Source organism: Mercenaria mercenaria, chromosome 8 (assembly GCF_021730395.1).
Source record: "Mercenaria mercenaria strain notata chromosome 8, MADL_Memer_1, whole genome shotgun sequence".
NCBI classification, from domain to species: domain Eukaryota; kingdom Metazoa; phylum Mollusca; class Bivalvia; order Venerida; family Veneridae; genus Mercenaria; species Mercenaria mercenaria.
In genome coordinates this window covers 18,609,465-18,627,912 of record NC_069368.1, presented here as the reverse complement: position 1 = coordinate 18,627,912, position 18,448 = coordinate 18,609,465, and the positions used below count along the sequence as shown (strand labels likewise).

The window sequence follows — 18,448 nt, the reverse complement described above, 5'->3', positions numbered from 1 at the left end:
ATACAATGGAACCAAGCAAAATAATAACAGACTTGGTTTGACTGAGTCAGTTTATAAGTGGTAATGAAATATGAAACACGCCTGATTCCGTACAGCACCGGCTTAAATGGAACTCTGTTGCAGTATAATTGTGATTGACCACAATGACCAGAGAGAGAATCAGTGTTGAAAATAACACTGTGTCAAAATGCAAAGTCAAAGTCAAAACAAAAGATGAAAGGGTATTGCACTGCATCCAGTCATAGCAATATTACTAGAAACGCAGAATTATAATTGTTTCATGAACAAAGAACACAATCACTTTTAAATTATTATTAGACATCAAAAACACAAATATTGCACTGTACTAAGTCATATAAGCAAGATAAAAAGAAAGGCGAATGACTTATTAATAAAACAATATTAACGCAAATTTCATGTAAAATTAATCATGAAAAGAACATTCATAACAAAAAGGTCATTATACAACTTATTTACACTACACACGAAAAGTACTAGCAGCACACACCACATTTGATTTGATTTGAAATTAAAATTAATCTCCATTTTAATCAACATGTTCGTCAGTCGCCCCATACCTCTCCCAAACACTTAGAGATAGAAATAAAGAAATTTCATCAAATTTATTGGAGGATAAAGATTTTGGCAAAAAACAAAATAAAATGAAAAATATTATCATATGTCACTGAAATTCAGAGGATATATTAGAGATTTGAATTTGTTTAGTTGCCATTTTGAAGGCTGAGCTAAGTATTATAGAGAAATGGCCATTCACTTCGTACACACGGTAATATTTGGCTGTAAATCTTGAATTTAATTGGTGTTGTACAACAAAAACTTACCGTCTGTAGAGGACTTTAGTTGTCATTTTCCTGACTGATAACCTTAAATATCCCAAAATATATTAGTATTAATAGAAAAGTAGAAACGTACAGGAAGTGATTGATGGCCTGAATAAAAAATTATTTAATTTTATATAAAAGTAACGAGAAGGTTTCTTCTAACACGCCGGTAATATCTCTATTTTGTGAAATTAAGAAAGGGCTATAATTCAAGAAATATAGCCACAGAAAAAAGTCCATTATTTATGGTCATCTTCACATCAAGATTCTTCATCTGTGAAACTTTCAAGCATATCCTTTCAATAGTGTTTGAGGAGTTGGACACAAGATTTTTCTCTGTCACGATTCTATATTGCAAAACTGACAAAGGGTGACTGCTGTAAAAATAGTCCCAGCAATAGTTCCTTCCTGGGTGGTCATCTGTGAAAGTTTGAAGCAAATCAGGCTAATAGTGTGGGAGGAATTGGACACACAAAATTTTGGGACATACGGACGGACGAACCGACGTACGGATAGCAGCTATGCTATATACACCCTCCCCCCCACACACATAACAGAACGGTAGAGAAAATAACATCTGCGTGCATGAACCCCCCCCCCCCCCCTCCAAACACACACACACACATAACAGAATGGCAGAGAAGATAACATCTGCGTGAAAAAAGATATGATTATAAAAAATTTATCAGCAGACCCCACTAAGATTAAAAATAAAATTGACACTTTGGCAAGGCTAATTAAAATAGTAAACAATACTGAGTTGATTTACAAAATGACAAATTTCGATCAAGATGTAATATGTCACAACATGTTTCAAGTTTTACATACAATATATAAAGTTTTATATACAGATAACTTTAAAACAGAATTTTATTGTGTATAAATCCAGTTTTTGTTGCATACAAATCCCGTATTTGGCAAAATCACGGAAGTATCATCTAGGTTGGTAAATCGTTCATAAATACACATATAATGATACTGATTACGTCAATATACAGTTTAATGAAACAGTTCCAGTTGAGATGATTTAGTTGATCCAAATCAGAGCATGGCATGAAGTGTTATCACAGATGATCTTGTTGATATTGACGGGCTGCTTAATATAACTGCATATTCATTCAGTGCCTGAAAAATACGTCACTGCATTATTAAATCTACTTCGGTTGCAATAGCTTCTTGTATGGATGCGAAGATTCAGAAAAAAAGTAATGAAAATATATTTTCGTTGACAACTTTTATGAAAAATATCTTATTTTTGAGTCATTCGTTCTAAATATTTTAGGGGTAACAGAGGACAGATTGTGTACTGGTAAAATATTCTAGAAAAAATATAACATTTACTGACTCCGTGCCTAGTCTAATAGCAACAAAAGTATGTTAATTCTTAGAAATAAGTTTGGACATACAATTAACTTAGTCTTTTTGTTTTGTTTTATTGAGCCTTTTCGAAGACTGAATTTGAAAACGACATTTTTTTCTTCTACACAAATTAGCAACATTACTTATCAGAGCATATTTCTTCATTTCCGTCAAAAACAATTTACTTTTCTCTGCAACTGGTACATTCAGTCAAGCCAAATTAAGAATTAAGGATACCGACAACTTACCTGATAGACAAGGTTATACTGTTCCTTCGTTTGTACAGTACCCGCTCTTTCGCCTCTCATTTTATGTACACAGTTTTCAATATCAACTCTTCTGCGATCTTCAAACATTCGCATGCAAATATCTACAGCTATGAATGCGCCTGTTCGACCTGTGCCAGGACTGAAAAACACATCACATAACTGTATATCAGAAGAGTATGAATGTACAGGTGGGTACAACTTAAAATGTCTTAAATAGAGAGACAATCGTGATCAATTCCAGACATTTTTAAACACTACTAGATGGTGTAAGAATTAGCATACACATAGAAAAATGTCATTTCTAAAAGATTTAGTAAACAAAAATGGCAAAAATGACTTTAGCTTCTATTGCAAAAGGTTCCGAATTTAAACACCCTACAAATGCAATTACTAATAAGAAAGTTCTGTATAATTGTAATCGACTGATAATGGAGGGACAGAACGTACCCGCAATGTAAGACTACAGGTGAGCCACTGTTTTCGTAATGTGGTCTTGTATCTAAAACAAATTTTACAAACGTCAGTGGCTCTGGAGGGCCTGTATCAGACCAGCATGTGAACCAGAAGTGATGAATTTCACGTTTTAAATTTCTCTGAAATAGACAGATTTTTCTTAATGTGAAAATTATTAAAAGTATTAGTTCAATTTTAAACAGGCATTTGAAAAGAGTAGAGTAATCTTTTTGTACGTAATGGATTTTACTAGTTCAGTTCATATTATTCTCGTTTAGGGCTAGTCCAATGTTTTAACTGGGGACCATATGCCCGCTTTTTATGGTATTGCACTCTAGTGTACCATTCCATGTTTACCACCGTATGAACACATCTGAGAATGTCTCTAAATAGTATTTGACACTTTTAACATGTACAAATGTCAAGTTCTGTTCAACCTGGCGCTAGATGGCATGGACGGAAGCATGCATTTCCACTACCATCCATAAACAGGCCCGATCAAAAGGAGCCTTCTTGGGCGAACTGAGGAGTTTCACTTTTTCTATTTTACTCTTCTATGTTTCTCGCGGCTAGGTAATGCTCCAATTAAAACAGTTTCACTTGCTGACTCCTGGATAAACTGCACATATTTTTTACTTGTAGAAGTAGGATATGAACTTGCCACACCGGTTTTAAAGTTCATGGTTTATTACCACACGACTGTCAACTTTACATAAGGATCTCAATGTGATACATAGACATGCCACATTATTTTCAAGATGTGTTCATCAAATGTGACTTTCAATTTATGTGACAGGACAGAAAATTAAATGGCATGTACAATCGCGTCAACAACCCATGACTACGATGAACTGATAGAAAACAATCCATCCTGTGCTGCTAATTCATTTCGGGAAGTTATCCCAAATTCTAACAAATCAATGTTAAACCACTGTCAAAGAGAACAATCAGTGCTCAAATATGTTTGATCCTCACAACTCGGCAACTTTGGTACAAGCAGTTTGGTCATACAATTCTTAACACTGCAAGAAGAAAATATACCTCTATATCCATGATCTCTAGTGTACAATCAATGTAATCTTTTTGCACATCTCTTTTTTTCAAGGTGACAATATAATCTTCAAACTCTCGGCGGCAATCTGTCTCTAAATTGTCTGGCCAGTAACACGTACTTTGTTTCGGCTGAAATAAAAAAAAATCTTGTTTTGAATCTTCAGTGACAATCTTTTTCTTAACCGTATTACTCAGCCATAAGTTTTATGTAAGGTGGTCTCCTTCAACCTAATGTCAAATTTATTTATAAGCTTATGTTTTAGCCATGCAGCTAGAAAGCTATCCCTAATTACAGCTCCATAATACACATGTTCTGGTTCTGTGTAATAGTATCTGAATCGGTTGATTTCCTTGCATTATTGGTTCTAATATCATAAAGTATTCATTGGAGTCCAGTTTCAGAACGATAACATGCCATTCGACCCATTTCAAAATAGAAAAAGTGGAAACTCCACAGGTCGCTCAACACAACAAAAACGAATAAGTTGCAGGCTCGGTTTCATTGAGCCTGTTCATGGACGGTAGTGGAAATGCATGCTACCGTCCACGCCCTGTAGCCCCGGGTTGAGCAGAACTCAACATTTACATATGCTAAAACTACAAAAAGCAATTTAGAGACATCCGCAGATGTATTCATACGGCGGTGCACATGGAACCTTCAATGCTACACGTGTTGTGGCGTGTAATTCCATGAAAAGCGGCGTATGGTCCCCAGATAAAATAATAGGTTTGCCCCAAACGAGAAAACAATGGGCAGAACAAACAAACTGGAATTTAGAAGGGGGATCTGAGGTTATGGAGCCTGCATATCACAGGAACTGTCAAAAGACAAAATTAAAAAGCAGGCACCATATCCAAGGGGTGATTATACAATACCCAAGGCTATGAAACCTGGAGTATTGGAACCACCCAGGCCGAAACGGTCATGCTGAGAAACTAAGTAGTATCAAGACATTTTTTAGAAAAACTTGGACCCTGGTGCTAAGAGGAGCAGATGTAATCATAATCGGAGCATGGTTCAAAGCGTCAACCTCGGGGTTTATTGGCCAGCATTCCATACATTGAAAAACAGCTGTCTCACCTTCCCTTGTTGTGTAACTGGATTTAACATCAATATGGTCCTTGTCTGTTGTTCCCACACCATCCTCCAAAAGTCATCCACAGTGTTCACCAAGGGAGATTGGGTGGCAATATATACCCTTTTGCCGCCCATATATCCCTGCAAAATGATATAAAACTTTCCATGTACATTGTTAACCTCCTTACTTGGTCCTAAATAAATCATTTTCAACAGAAAGTGTTTTGAATTTCAATTCTTTATATACATAAGCATATCCAAAAGTCAATGTATATTGTGTTTCTTCCAGACAAAATGGAATGTTAATGATATCCACAAGTTAATCTTCCTTGATATGCCTGAAAATGATATTCAGTAGCTAAGGTTTAATATTTCTAAATGTAAAGGTCAAAACATGATATAATCCAGACTTACATCTTTTATAATCCTATAAATGATATTCAACAATTGATATCCATTAATATGCTTATAACTGATATCCCAATGGACATATTGAAGTCCAATTAATAAACTTTAGTTTTCAATTTTAGACCCAGGAATTCTAGTTCAGTAACAATATACTGAAACTTTAACTCAGCTTTCGTATTCGTTTTGCTTTTTCACAATTTCCCCAAATACCTCGATAAGTGTATGAGTATCTATGTAGCTGTGTGATTACGTAGTTTGCTTTTATGTAGTGATAAATGCATACTTACATTTACGTAGTTTGCTTTTATGTAGTGATAAATGCATACTTACATTTACGTAGTTTGCTTTTATGTAGTGATAAAATGCATACTTACATTTACGTATTTATTTATATTGACGTAGTTTCCTTTTTTTTCCAGACTCTTAGTGTTATTATAAATGCATACTTACATTAGATAAGTTACAGGTAGTTCATGCTTTTATGTAGTGATTACAACTAGCTTTATAATAGTTACATCTTACATAAGTTTGCATTAATATATCTGACTTGTTGTCCTGTGTTTTCTTCAGACTAACTCTACTGTGCTTATCTAAAATCATAAGTTCATAAGCAATATAGAATCAGTGTTACAGGTGTTACATGTTCTTTTTCTATTTCACAACTAGTACTGGTATACTGAAATTAGTTGCAGTCTTAAGAACAAAGTCTGAAATTTAATAGTAGTCTTAAGATTTTTCTCTAGTCTTAAGAACAAAGTCTGAAATTTAGTTGTAGCCTTAAGAACAAAGTATGTTTAGTTGCAGTCTAAAGAAAAAAGTCTGAAATTTAGTCGTAGTCTTCAGAACTAAGTCTGAAATTTAGTTGCAGTCTATACAAAAAAGTCTGAAATTTATTTGATTTGCAGTCTTGAGAACAAAGTCTGAAATTTTCTTAAATTTAGTTGCATTCTTAAGAAAAACAGTCTGAAATTTAGTTCTGAAGCATAAATGTCTTAAAAAAACACATCCATGTATTATTTTCTTGTAAAGTTTTGCCAAAATAAGTAACATAATCTGAATGGACAAATAACAGAGGAATTCTCATTCTCCTTCTTTGTTTACATTCAAATAATGAATTTGTTTACATACAAAATATGAACAAAACTTACGTGGCAATACATTTGCGAATCTATTCTTATCCTCTTCTCCAATAGGGACACTTGTCAAATCTACATTGTCAAATGGAATTGTCTGGAAATAAATATGTGTGTATGGTAAGACTGTAAGTATCATAGAACTAAATTTTAGTCATTTTTTAAAACTTGAGAAAGTACATTTGTTCGTAGTAGTAAACAAAATGTAACGTGATTCAATGGGTTATAGGTATTTGTTTATAAAAAGCCCCCGTGTAGTCTGTAAATTCAGTGTTCTGACATTATTTGACGTATCATTTTGCTTAACAAGGGGTAAACAACTGTAATAAAATACGCAATAAACAACCGTTACGGTTGACTTGCGGACCGGTGAGAAAATCAGTACGTCGTCAAGTTGCCGCGGGACGTCCGGTTCATTTATACTGGGAAAAATGAAGTCCAGCATAATTTGAAAAATATCATTTTTATTAGCATGCTACGATGAAAATAAACAAGACCATCTTGTAATTTACTGCGGCTCATCGTTCAGATGCTTCGAGCTTGGTTAAATTCATGCACATCTAAACTCTGAATCGCGAGGAATAAGATGACGGACCATGCAAAGGCATCGAGTCATTCAGTTGATTTTAAATAGCTCAAAAATATATTATAAATTTCCTCAGAGGCTACCTGAAATTCTGTATAAATGGCCTTAGTGTCCATACAGAAATTTGCTAATCCTGAAAAATTCAGTAGATGTGAATGTTCATCAGGTTCCGGCTGAAAAAGAAGGGTTTAAATTTGGTTAAGTTAATTTAAGCCTTATTCAAAATTCAAAGCTAGCTAACTTAAAATCATGAAAAAAAAAATTGAAGAGCTGAAATTCCTAAACTATATTTTTATCTTAAATATACCGTAACTTAATAAAATAAAACTAAATCAAAGAAACACGAAAAATACTTGTTATACCAGTTCCAAAGTATCATCTAGAGCGGGGTTCCAGTACCCGCTATTAGGCCTTGACTTAGGGATTACACCCAGCGCAACATGATCCATACTCTGTAGAGATGCTCTTTGTCCAACAAACTGGCGCTGTTTTCGTTTGGCTTTTACCCGTCTGTGTATCAAAACCTGTTTGAAATACATATAAAAGAATAAATTTGAAATTGTTTATATGAATGCAAGGTAAAATCTTTGAGGACACCTGCATAATGTTAAAACTTAACAAATTTAGCTTTTTGTAAGAGCCAATCGGCGGCTCGTTTGTTATACTGATATTCAAAATAAATTAACTGAGACTGGTCAATCTGTGACGTACATATAATTGTATATCAGCGAACAGTTACTCAAAATGGAAACAACTTTCATTTTGGGTTTTTATGTTGCAATAGCTGGCTCTCGGCTTGCTAAATTATTTACAATTGCTCGCACGCAATGCAAGGTAAATAATCTCCAAAGGCTCGAAAGATTCGGTCTTTTTCGTTGTTTTTAAACGAAAATCCTGGCATAATACCGACCCGTCGAGATGGGCAGGAATAATCATTGATTTTGATATTATGATGTCAAATTGAACAGGAACCAAATAATTGATTCTTATACAGTAAAGGAGGTCTTAAAAACATAAAGAAAAGCAATGCTTCACCTAATGATCCTATTGATTCAGACCTAAATAAGATTCAAATGTGTTTCATTCCAGTGTTGTTAGTTGAAACATATTTTATTCTCAGTAATACATGTACAAATTAAATACATACATCATAGTTTGAACAAGATAAGTAGGAAAAGATAAGAATGAAAGACACATAGTCTTATAGAATTCTCCTTTGCGGACAAAACATTTTGTGCAAATACTTGAGTTCTTAGTTGTACCGGGATAAGGAATGTAGTCTTAAGAATATAATTGTACAGACGTATATGATGGAAACTTTACGGTTCATGTGTTTTGACAATAACACAAAAATAGAAGAAAGGAGATAAAGAAGGACTAAGAAAACGTATCAGTGGATCTGTCTTATAAAACTAAAGCAACGTCTTGCTATCGGATATACGAGGGGTGATTGAAAAGTTTTGCAACCCACCTTCTATTTCTTTAATTAGCAGTCAAATCAACAACTTTAGGATTTCATTCCCTCAAAGTAATCTCCTTTTACGTTCACACAAAGTTTCAAGCGTTTAATCCAATTTTGAAAACATTTTTGATAGTCCTCAATAGGTATACCCTTAAGGCACTGATAAATTGCTGCCCCTAGGCCGTTTCGAGAGTCATAGCGTCTACCAGCAAGTTCAGATTTCAGTCTCGGGAACAAAAAATAATCGCACGGGGCCAGGTCCGGGGAATAAGCAGGATGGTCTAACACTCGCACCTTCCTTTCTGCCAGGAAATTCTTCACAAGTTGGGCTTTGTGGCTGGAAGCATTGTCATGTAGCAGTGAAATGTTCCGCATACCCTTTCTTGGTCGGCGTTTTTGAAAGTAACGATCAAGCTTTGTCAAAACCAATTTTCTATAGAATTTAGCATTGACAGTTCTTCCTTTAGGCACAGGAACTTGGATGACAGGCCCTTTACGGTAGAAGACAACGCAATATAAAACCTTGCGCACTGTTGCAATTCTCTTGGCAATTACGGGTCTCTTTGAATGTTTTGTTGCCCAAACACGATTTGAACACTTTCGCCGAGGTTCAAAATAATGTACCCATATTTCGTCACCCGTTACCAATTCAGAGAACGCATTACCTTTACATTTTGAGTACAGCTTCAGTAGTGACTTGGCCTTTTTAACGCGCTCCCGTTTCTGCTGTGGTGTCAGCAAATGAGGGATCCAACGAGCAGAAATCTTTGTAACTTTGAGCTTTTCCTTTAGAACAGAATAAACTCGTTCCGATGATATCCCCGTAAGACGAGCTAGTTCTCGCAAAGTTAATCTAGCATCTTTCTCTAAAAGTTGTTTTATTTTTTTGACGTATTTGTCGGTGGTCACAGACTTTGGCCGCCCACTCCTTGTAGAGAGGTCAGCGTATGACGTATTAATGTATTTACTATCTGACTTCATGTAAATGATAGGTGTTTTCAAATGCCGGTAAAAGCTCTTTACAAAGTTACTATTGAAGAAATTGATGTTTAGATATACATATTGGGTATCAAATTAACAGTTAGCACTAAAAGTTGATTTAAATCAATATATTTCAACATAGGTAGTAACGTTTAAATATTGACTTATTTGTTGCAACACCGTTATAATGCGCCGCCATTTTGGAAGTTACTGTGACGGTGGGTTTCTTGGAAAAGCTGTCAAATTCTTAGTTTTGATTGGATTCTGAATCTGATCACGCGCACTTGTTGGAGAAGGAAGCGCCCTCTGTCAGAAGTTTTTTTTTAATAAAAATAAACAACAGAAAAACCACAGCATGCGGTCAAAATTGCCTTATTTTGGTCAGCTTGAAAAGCAAGGAAATAGCGAATAGAAAAGTCTGGAAAAGAAATAAGTAATGATTTAACGCCTTAAGTCGATAAAAATGCTTGTTTTGTCCGATTTAGGTGAGGCGCAAGCTGGCGCAAGAAGTTTAAAGTTGGCATGTACGTTCCCGCGAAAACCGGAAGTGATTTTTTGTGATATCGTAATCTGTTTCCGCGATGTAAACAAAACACTGAAAGTTGTTAAATTTGATAAATTTAGGCTTTCATTGTAACTTTTACATAATATAAATAGTAAATTTTACAAAGGAAGTACTTTACACCGTGAATATTACTGTTTTCAAAAATAATGTATTTATGTCCCTGCTGTTTTGCATATGAATTTTATCGTTTCCATTATTTCCAATCCCTTATTTGTTCTTTATCTTAGCACAAAATTCAGTATAGATGTCTTAACAATATTATACAGCTGTGCAAGGCTACCAGAGTTTAGAATTCACACCTATGAAAGTGCCAGGTTGTGATACTTGTTCGTGTATTTGAATCAGAGGGCTTAATGTTTCAAACCATTGTCCTTGACTGTAACTCTGACAGCTTACAACTCATACCATTGACTCACAAAATGTTATTCCATTTACAGTAAGATGAATTATGATTTTAATATTTGCATTATGAATTTTCATTAGTCCAACTAAATTGGCACGATCCTAGGAAATATTGACATTTTTTCTTCTTTTTTTTTCATATGGGCAAAATCGCCATTCGTGTCCAGTCAAAAGACAAAAATAGTTGAAGCACATTCCGGTGAAATTTTCATCGCTGCCGACGCTTTACATGCTATTGGTTTAAATTAAATGCCGATTATTTCACATATTGGCCATAAATTCAAAGAAAACTTATATATATCGAAACAAAATTCAATTCCTGATTAATTTATGTAAAAAATATCAAATAATATCCAAAATTACAAATTTTCTACTGATTAACATTTACCTTGTCTATACAAGCGATAAAACTGGTAACTTTACATGGCTTAGAATTGTGATTTATGTTCTATTAATTTGGTCATTCAAGGTTTTGACGTTTAGATTGCCTGTCACAAATATAAACAATCTTGAACGTTGAATTATTTTGACTAACATTTTCATCTCAAGATTGATATGTATATTTCTTATTTAATTCAATACAGTAACTGTCCATCTTTCAAGTAGCTGAATAAAGCACATACTGAATTCCTGTATAAAACATTGAAATAAAAAGGTAATTTTATTTTTTAGCTTACCTAAGCAATGCTCGGGTGTTTGTTTCTGATCGCTCGATGTCTGGCGTCCGTCTGTCTTCTGTCAACATTTAGCTTGTGTATGCGATAGAGGCCGTATTTTTCAACTGATCTTCATGAAATTTAGTCAGAATGATTGCCTTGGTAAAATCTAGGCCGAGTTTGAAAATGAGCCATCTGGGGTCAAAAACTAGGTCACAAGGTCAAACCAAAGAAAAACCTTGTGTAAGCGATAGAGGCTGTATTTTCAATTAATCTTCATGAATATTGGTCGGAATGATTAACTTGATGAAATCTAGGCCGAGTTCGAAGAAGGGTTATCTGGGGTCAAAAACTACAGTAGGTGAAATCAAAGAAAATCCTTTTTTATCGGAAAAAGGTTGTTAAAATATGGGTCATCTTGGGTCAAAAAGTAGGTCTCTAGGTTAAATCAAAGGAAAACCTTGTGTATGCGATAGAGGCTGTATTTTTCATTTGATCTTCATGAAATTAGGTCAGAATGATGGCCTTGATAAAATCTGGGTTAAATACGAATATGGATCATATGGGGTCAAAAACTAGGTCACTAGGTCAAATCAAAGAAAATACTTGTTTATACTCAAGATGTTTGCTCCAATTTTTTAATGAAAATTGGTCAGAATATTTTTTCCATGAAATCACTAGGTCAAACATGTTTACGCTGTTATGGTGAGTTATGGTTTGTTCTCAGGTGATCGACCTAGGCTAGGGCCATCTTGTCCCTCTTGTTTTATTATTTGTATATTATTTTAATAGTTGTTCATGTAAATGGTATGTTATTGTTAAGAATACAATTAAGCTATAAATTTATCTTTTTTAGTCATACAAATGACACTTTTCATGTCGGCAGAAAGGGACAGAATTATAAAAAATTGAAGTGTTCATAATTTTTTTATCATTTGTCAGATTTTAATGAAATATTAACCATTGTGTTTCTTATTCCAATGCCTTTCCAATGAGGTATAATACTTTTGTATTTTACGACTTTAAAAAAATAGTCTGACCTCCCTACTCCTTGGTAAATCTTGCAACTGCTCCCGACCCGATTTAAAATGGGATATCCACCTGGTAACAGTGCTGTAAGACACTTCGTAGTGTCCATATATGTCACAAATTTCAGCAAAAAGATCCCTTGCACTTAAACCCAAATGACTCCTTGCTTTAATGTAGGTCCGAATTTCTAGCCATTTACTACTTCTAAATCCAGGCATTTTTAACACAGTGTCACCGAGTAGAGATTTTCAATTCGCTCGTTCTCGTAACATGTACAATACACATGAGTGAAATTTTACACATCAATAGATAAATGTTTGAATTACAAATACACGCAAGGTTGGTGCATGTATTGCACGTGGATTTCGAGATTTTACGGCAGTTGCAAAACTTTTCAATCACCCCTCGTATGTAGGTTACTACATGTGAAAATATGGTAGTGTTTCCTGATCAGAAAGGTTAGGGTTACCAAATAAAATCGTGCTCAAGTCAATGTCAGTCAAATCCATGCAGACTATTTAGAAGATCGTTATGACAGGCAGAAAGAAGTGGACACTGAAAGAAATAGTGGAAATTAGATTCGAGACTTCCACATCGGCATAACGGAGTAGGAGAAATGTTTTTAGGAAGAGGTGATAATTAAGTGAACTACATTTAGTACGAAGTCTTGAATGGAGCGTCGCCAAAGTAATAATATGACGGAGTGTGTTGTTTATTTTTATTTAGGTTGTTATTAAACGATGATAACGTTTTGCAGTTGCGTATTGCTGGTGTCAGGCTCCACTTTCGAACAGCGGTGGGTAGAAATGAATTATAATATAAAGTTGTTCTAGCAGGAACGATATGAACAGCTTCAGAATTTCATAAATTGTAACGTGAATCACCTTGCTCAGGGACAAGAGAAGATAGGTAAGCTGGTGTAAGATTAGACCATAATTAGTCTGTGTTTGTATCGTCTGTCTGAAGGAGGTTCCCAAGCTACTTCTCGATATAAATTTTCCAAGGAAAAAAGTCTGGTAGTACATGAAGCAATGCGTGCACATTCAATTTTGTCTAGTTGATCAAATTCGTATTATGTACCGTTACAGCTAGCGTATTCGGGGATAGGTCTTATAAAGGAGGTATATACTGTTTTAAGAGATCGACGGTCCAATGAAACTTTTAGTTTGCGTATAATATTAAACCTCTTCCATGCTTTTCCTAAAAGGAAGCCTATATGAGAGTGCCAACAGCAGTCATTTGACAGGAAGATGGCAAGGTGTTTATGTTCGAGTACCTCATGTATATACTGATTGAACATTTGGAGGGGAGGGTGAGGTTGACAGTTCTTTTTTCTTATTCGGATTTGGAGAGATTGAAAGTCACTATCCACTTCTCAGCCCATGAAGAAATTGTTTGAATATCAGACTGGAGAAGATATGCCGCTGTGTCGGGCTGCTCTACATGTACATAGACACTTGTGTTGTCCGCAAACAGATTAATACAAGATCTGATTTCTTCGACGATGTCATTTATAAAAATAAGAAAGGGTAAAGGGCCAAGGATTGATCCTTTGATAGGAGAGCCCATGAAAATTTAGCTCCAGGAAGAACAACACGTTGGCGTCTGTTTGAAAGGTAATTTTGAAACCAGCTAAGAAGAGATCCGGTTGTTCCAGAGTACTTAAGTTTAGAAAGTAGACCTTTGTGCCAGACTTTGTCACATGCCTTTCTGATATCGAAAAAGACAACTCGCACTTCTAGGCCATTATGAAGTGCCATACAGAGGGTGTCATATATGTAAACAAGTTGATTAACTGTCGAATCACCTGGAATGAAGCCAGACTGGACAGGAGTAAGGAAATGCGAATCATGAAGACGGTTAAAGACGTGTTTGAAAATAAGGCGTTTAAAGACCTTTTCAATGGTATTTAGGAGTGAAATGGGTCTGTAATTGCTCGGTAGGGAGGCATCGCCTATCTTATATACTGTGGTAACATGTGCTTCGTTCCAACAGGGTACAGGGTTGTTACATTCCAATTGTCATGAAATCAACTGACCCAAAAGGCAAAACTTACAATCAGTGCATATGTCGTGTCCGCATATGACCTATCTTTGGCGTGTAAGTAATTCCTATTTGGATATAAAAACATTGTTATGTTATTCTTTTCGACTCTAAATTACTTAACACGCCAATGAATTTTACAGACAAATGTAATCTACTAGCTTTCCCGCTATGAACACAGTGACCAACTGTCAATATATTTACGACTACCTGGAGAATAACTAGTGCCACACAGCAGACTCCTCCCATTGATGCTAACACTATCACCATGGCAACACTTGCTGGTTCCTGCCTTCTGTCGGATTTGGATTCAGGAAGAGTTTCGGGTTGTTTCCTATTAACTGTGTGCACTGATACGATCTGAAATGAAAAATTCAAATATGAAAATTGCCAGTCAAAAAATAAACCTATAAAATTTTATTTACATACACATTTTCTGTTCATGAAAAAGTGGATTCCGGGATGTAAGTGGTCGTGTGTAATTTCTGTTTTTTATCAAAAACTCTTCACCAATGTTACCTTTCAGTTTATTTGACTAACAATATTTAATCACCAAGGGGGTAGGAGGAGGGACTTGCGCTATGTAATAAAACTTAAAGGAAGATCCTTTGGAAGCATCTATAGAAAGCAACGCAGCAAAATAATAGCAGACTGGATTTGACTGAGTCTGATCATCAGAGGTTAATGGAAAGTGCAATACCTCTCATGACCCCAGGCGCCGGCTTAAGCGGAAATCTATTACACAAATATTGAATAGAAAAAGTATTTATAAACCTACCTTATCTTTTAGGTAATTTGACTGTTGAAATCCCTTTGATATAACAGAGGAAGTTACTGTTGTAAGCCATATATCCAATTTCCCATCAGTACCAACAATGTACATTTCAATTGTAATACTTTTTAAATGTTCTTCCTCCAGCAGTATATTGTTTGCACTTCTGCAGTCCTGAAATGGTATAAATCGTTTAATCATTCTTACATACTTAATTTTTTCTACATGCTGTTTTTAAAATTATTAAGGTAAACGTTACTGTAGAAAGCCATTGTTATAACTGTGAAATAGTCCATGCTCCGTCCAATTTGTAGTAAATATCAGCACCACACAAAAGATTGAACAGTGATAGAGCAATCGCGTGGGCGTATTGTTTCGTTCCCTTGTCCTGACCAAAGACGTGAACACTGGTAACAGTAGCTTGCTTAGTCCCCAGCTTTGAAACACAGTTGGCAGTAACATACCTAGGACACTTAAATATATTACAATTATAATGTTTTAATATTTTCTTAGAAAAAAAAAAGCCAAAAAAGTCATTTTTAAATTTATTTGCCACTGTGACAATGAGCCATTAGAAAGGTGTTTATGAGCATTTGTACATGTACATTGCTACAAGGTCCGTAATTTTTTTTCAAACAATATTTCTTGATAAATGACTGGCGGTCTTTTGGGCAAGTGAATACTCTTTTAGAAAAATCTTACTTCAAAGCCCAGTTGCTAACCGTTTACGAACGGGTTATGAAGCGTAGTTTTTTTTTCTCTACCCGAATAAATCTCATACATTTTTAGCACCAAATTACTTTTTGGTATTTTCTTCTAAGAAAACATTATAATTGTTATATACTTAAGTGTATATGGCTCATTGGCCCATACTGTATCCTAGGTACGTTACTGCCACCTGTGTTTTAAAAATGGCTGATGGCTTCTCTTCCCTTATACCTTAATGGAAATGTAAACCTCCAGCAGTAAGGTAAATATATTGTAACCTGATAACTATGTTTGAACTAAACTAAATATATGAGCCGTGCCATGGGAAAACCAACATAGTGGCTTTGCGACCAGCATGGATTCAGACCAGCCTGCGCATCCGCGCAGTCTGGTCAGGACCCATGCTGTTCGCTTTCAAAGCCTATTGCAATTAGAGAAACCGTTAGCGAACAGCATGGATCCTTACCAGACTGCACGGATGCGCAGGCTGGTCTGGATCCATACTGGTCGCAAAGCCACTACCGGGGTATGTTGGTTTTCTCATGGCACGGCTCAATTATGCAGGTTTGTACTGTTGTTGAATCCATTAACTTTGGGTAGGTCACCTGGCAATATTTCAACTAATGTTACAATGTGGTGGTCTAAAAACAATGCCAACCTCTGCGGACAGTTTTAACTGTTCTTCATCAGCAATGCCCTCTATGAACAGTATAATGTCACCCCTGTGACAGTAAAATACCAACCTCTGTGGACAGTGCAATACCCACTTCAGTAGAGAGCATAATACATAATTATGTTCACAATATAATACTGTATAAGTGGTTAAATTAGCGAGGTGGAAATATTGGCGAATTTCGCGAATAGACAAAATTCGCTAACATTTTCTTAAGCGTAAATATCAGCCAACCCATCATAAAACACTAGCAGTAAACGAGAGAAATTGACCTTCTGTCTCTGTCTGTACATTATACACGTTTTTAAAGGTACCTTTTTTGGCCTAAAATACGTCGAAACAAAAAAGCCAGAGTTGTTTGGTTATATTTCAAAAAGGTAAAGCATGATTATCATAAGTTGATTAAATTCCATTCATTTGTTGACAGATACAAAACTAGCAAAGCTGACATAGGCGAGTATGGAAGCGAGAAAACATACTGACTTTTAAAATGATTTCCGACTTTACAAAATGTAACAAAAGGATTTACTTCAATGCAGATTGTTAGCCTTCTCTCAGGTTGATAATTACACATATTTTGCTTACGTTAATAAATCCTAGTACGTTTTCAAGTAATTATTCTTTTATAAAGAAAAGACAAACAACAATTTTAGTAATGTGCAGCACATTATATAAATACCATATGGCAGCGTGTGTGACATTGATATTGTCAACCCGAGGGCAGAATGTCACCCGAGGCGATAGCCGAGTGGTGACATTCTGTTCCGAGGGTTGACAATATCAATGTCATACACGCTGCCATATGGTATTTATTTTATTATACCGAACAAAACTAAACACATAAAAAAGTTTTAAAAATGTTTCTGGTTCATTTAATTCAACAGTTTCATCTTTAGCGCGGTAATCAGTTGTGTACACACTGAATAGCGACGTCATTACAATATGACACTGTGTACAAGGGACGCAATCATATGGCTAAAAACCTGAAGCAGTTATTTGCCCTTATATGACATTCAAAATATCAGCGCGGTCACATGACCTGACAGTCACTTTCGCTTGGTCACGTGTCAAAAAGACTGAAAATGTTTCTGATAGTCAAAATATCTCCTTTTCGGGTAATGGGATTTTACCATTGTAGACAAAAGTGAGGTATAATAATCTCTTATATATGAACGTTCGCTGGCTCCATATAAGGGATAATAATGTTGTCATTCAGCAAAAATGTAATTATTAAGCCAGACACACTAGTGATTCTTATGAAAAGCTATTTTTACGCAAGCTGAAAGGGAGAATTCGCTAATATTTCGACACGCCAAATATCTGGAATTCCGAATTCGCTAACTCTTCGACCCGCGGAAATAACCACATATACAGTAACAACTTCTTAGGACAGTATAATTCCAACCTCTTGACAATATAATACCAACCTTTGTCGACAGTGCAAAACCAATCTCTTCGGGCAATATAATACAAGCCTCTGTAGACATTGTAATACTTACCACTGTGGACAATATAAACTGTCCTTCGTCAACAATATTCCCTTTCTCAGAGCGCATGATCTCTCTGATTTCCGATATAAATTGCGACTTTGATAAACAAAACTGACTCCAGTCCATCCTCAACTCTATCTCAATATATACTGATGGTGGTGTAGAGATCTCAATTTCTGAGTTTAAAGATATTTATTTATGTTTTCGGTGTTTATCGAAATAAACGGTGAATTATATCCTGATAAACTCACTGGCCACTCAGTGAAAATTATCAAATCTGATACCCGGATTAACGTCAAAAAGTTTACCGAGCGTACTGAAAGCCGGAAACAATATGACGATGACGTCGTTAAAATGACGTCATCTTTGCGATGCTTCCTGATAAAATTTCCCGCAAATTTCGACATTTTATTGAAATAAACACAACAAAAGTAGAGTTTTAGACATAAAATAAACAGAAAAATTGTTGGTATCGATGTAATATCA

General features: G+C 35.3%; 2 protein-coding genes across 2 annotated transcripts in view; both read right to left on the bottom strand.

The window, feature by feature from the left end:
• Positions 1-1,447: 1,447 nt before the first annotated feature.
• LOC128558961 (tyrosine-protein phosphatase non-receptor type 1-like) lies at positions 1,448-5,770 on the bottom strand. The gene is made up of 6 exons (XM_053549482.1): positions 5,750-5,770; positions 5,058-5,195; positions 3,965-4,105; positions 2,918-3,063; positions 2,450-2,609; positions 1,448-1,967 (listed from the first exon to the last, which is right to left on the bottom strand). The coding sequence occupies exons 2-6, from the start codon at positions 5,187-5,189 to the stop codon at positions 1,884-1,886; spliced, it is 663 nt and encodes a 220-aa protein (XP_053405457.1). The 5' UTR covers positions 5,190-5,195; positions 5,750-5,770; the 3' UTR covers positions 1,448-1,883.
• Positions 5,771-5,933: 163 nt separating this feature from the next.
• LOC123522941 (uncharacterized) overlaps positions 5,934-18,448 on the bottom strand; it is a 32,417-nt gene continuing 19,902 nt past the window's right edge. The window contains exons 8-14 of the mRNA XM_053549064.1: positions 17,972-18,138; positions 15,098-15,265; positions 14,530-14,679; positions 7,544-7,705; positions 7,265-7,354; positions 6,611-6,692; positions 5,934-6,052 (exon numbers count right to left, since the gene is read on the bottom strand). Coding sequence (XP_053405039.1) covers positions 5,934-6,052; positions 6,611-6,692; positions 7,265-7,354; positions 7,544-7,705; positions 14,530-14,679; positions 15,098-15,265; positions 17,972-18,138 — 938 coding nt within the window. The remainder of the gene's footprint in view (positions 6,053-6,610; positions 6,693-7,264; positions 7,355-7,543; positions 7,706-14,529; positions 14,680-15,097; positions 15,266-17,971; positions 18,139-18,448) is intronic.

What these genes read in the sequence shown, in the direction of transcription:
- LOC128558961 (XM_053549482.1), bottom strand. Translation starts at nt 5,189, where the DNA reads ATGGGCGGCAAAAGGGTATATATTGCCACCCAATCTCCCTTGGTGAAC. An exon ending in CAGTTACACAACAAGGGAAG is followed by an intron (nt 4,106 to 5,057) that starts GTGAGACAGCTG and finishes TTTTTATTTCAG; the next exon opens with CCGAAACAAAGTACGTGTTA. An exon ending in CCTGTAGTCTTACATTGCGG is followed by an intron (nt 2,610 to 2,917) that starts GTACGTTCTGTC and finishes TGTGTTTTTCAG; the next exon opens with TCCTGGCACAGGTCGAACAG.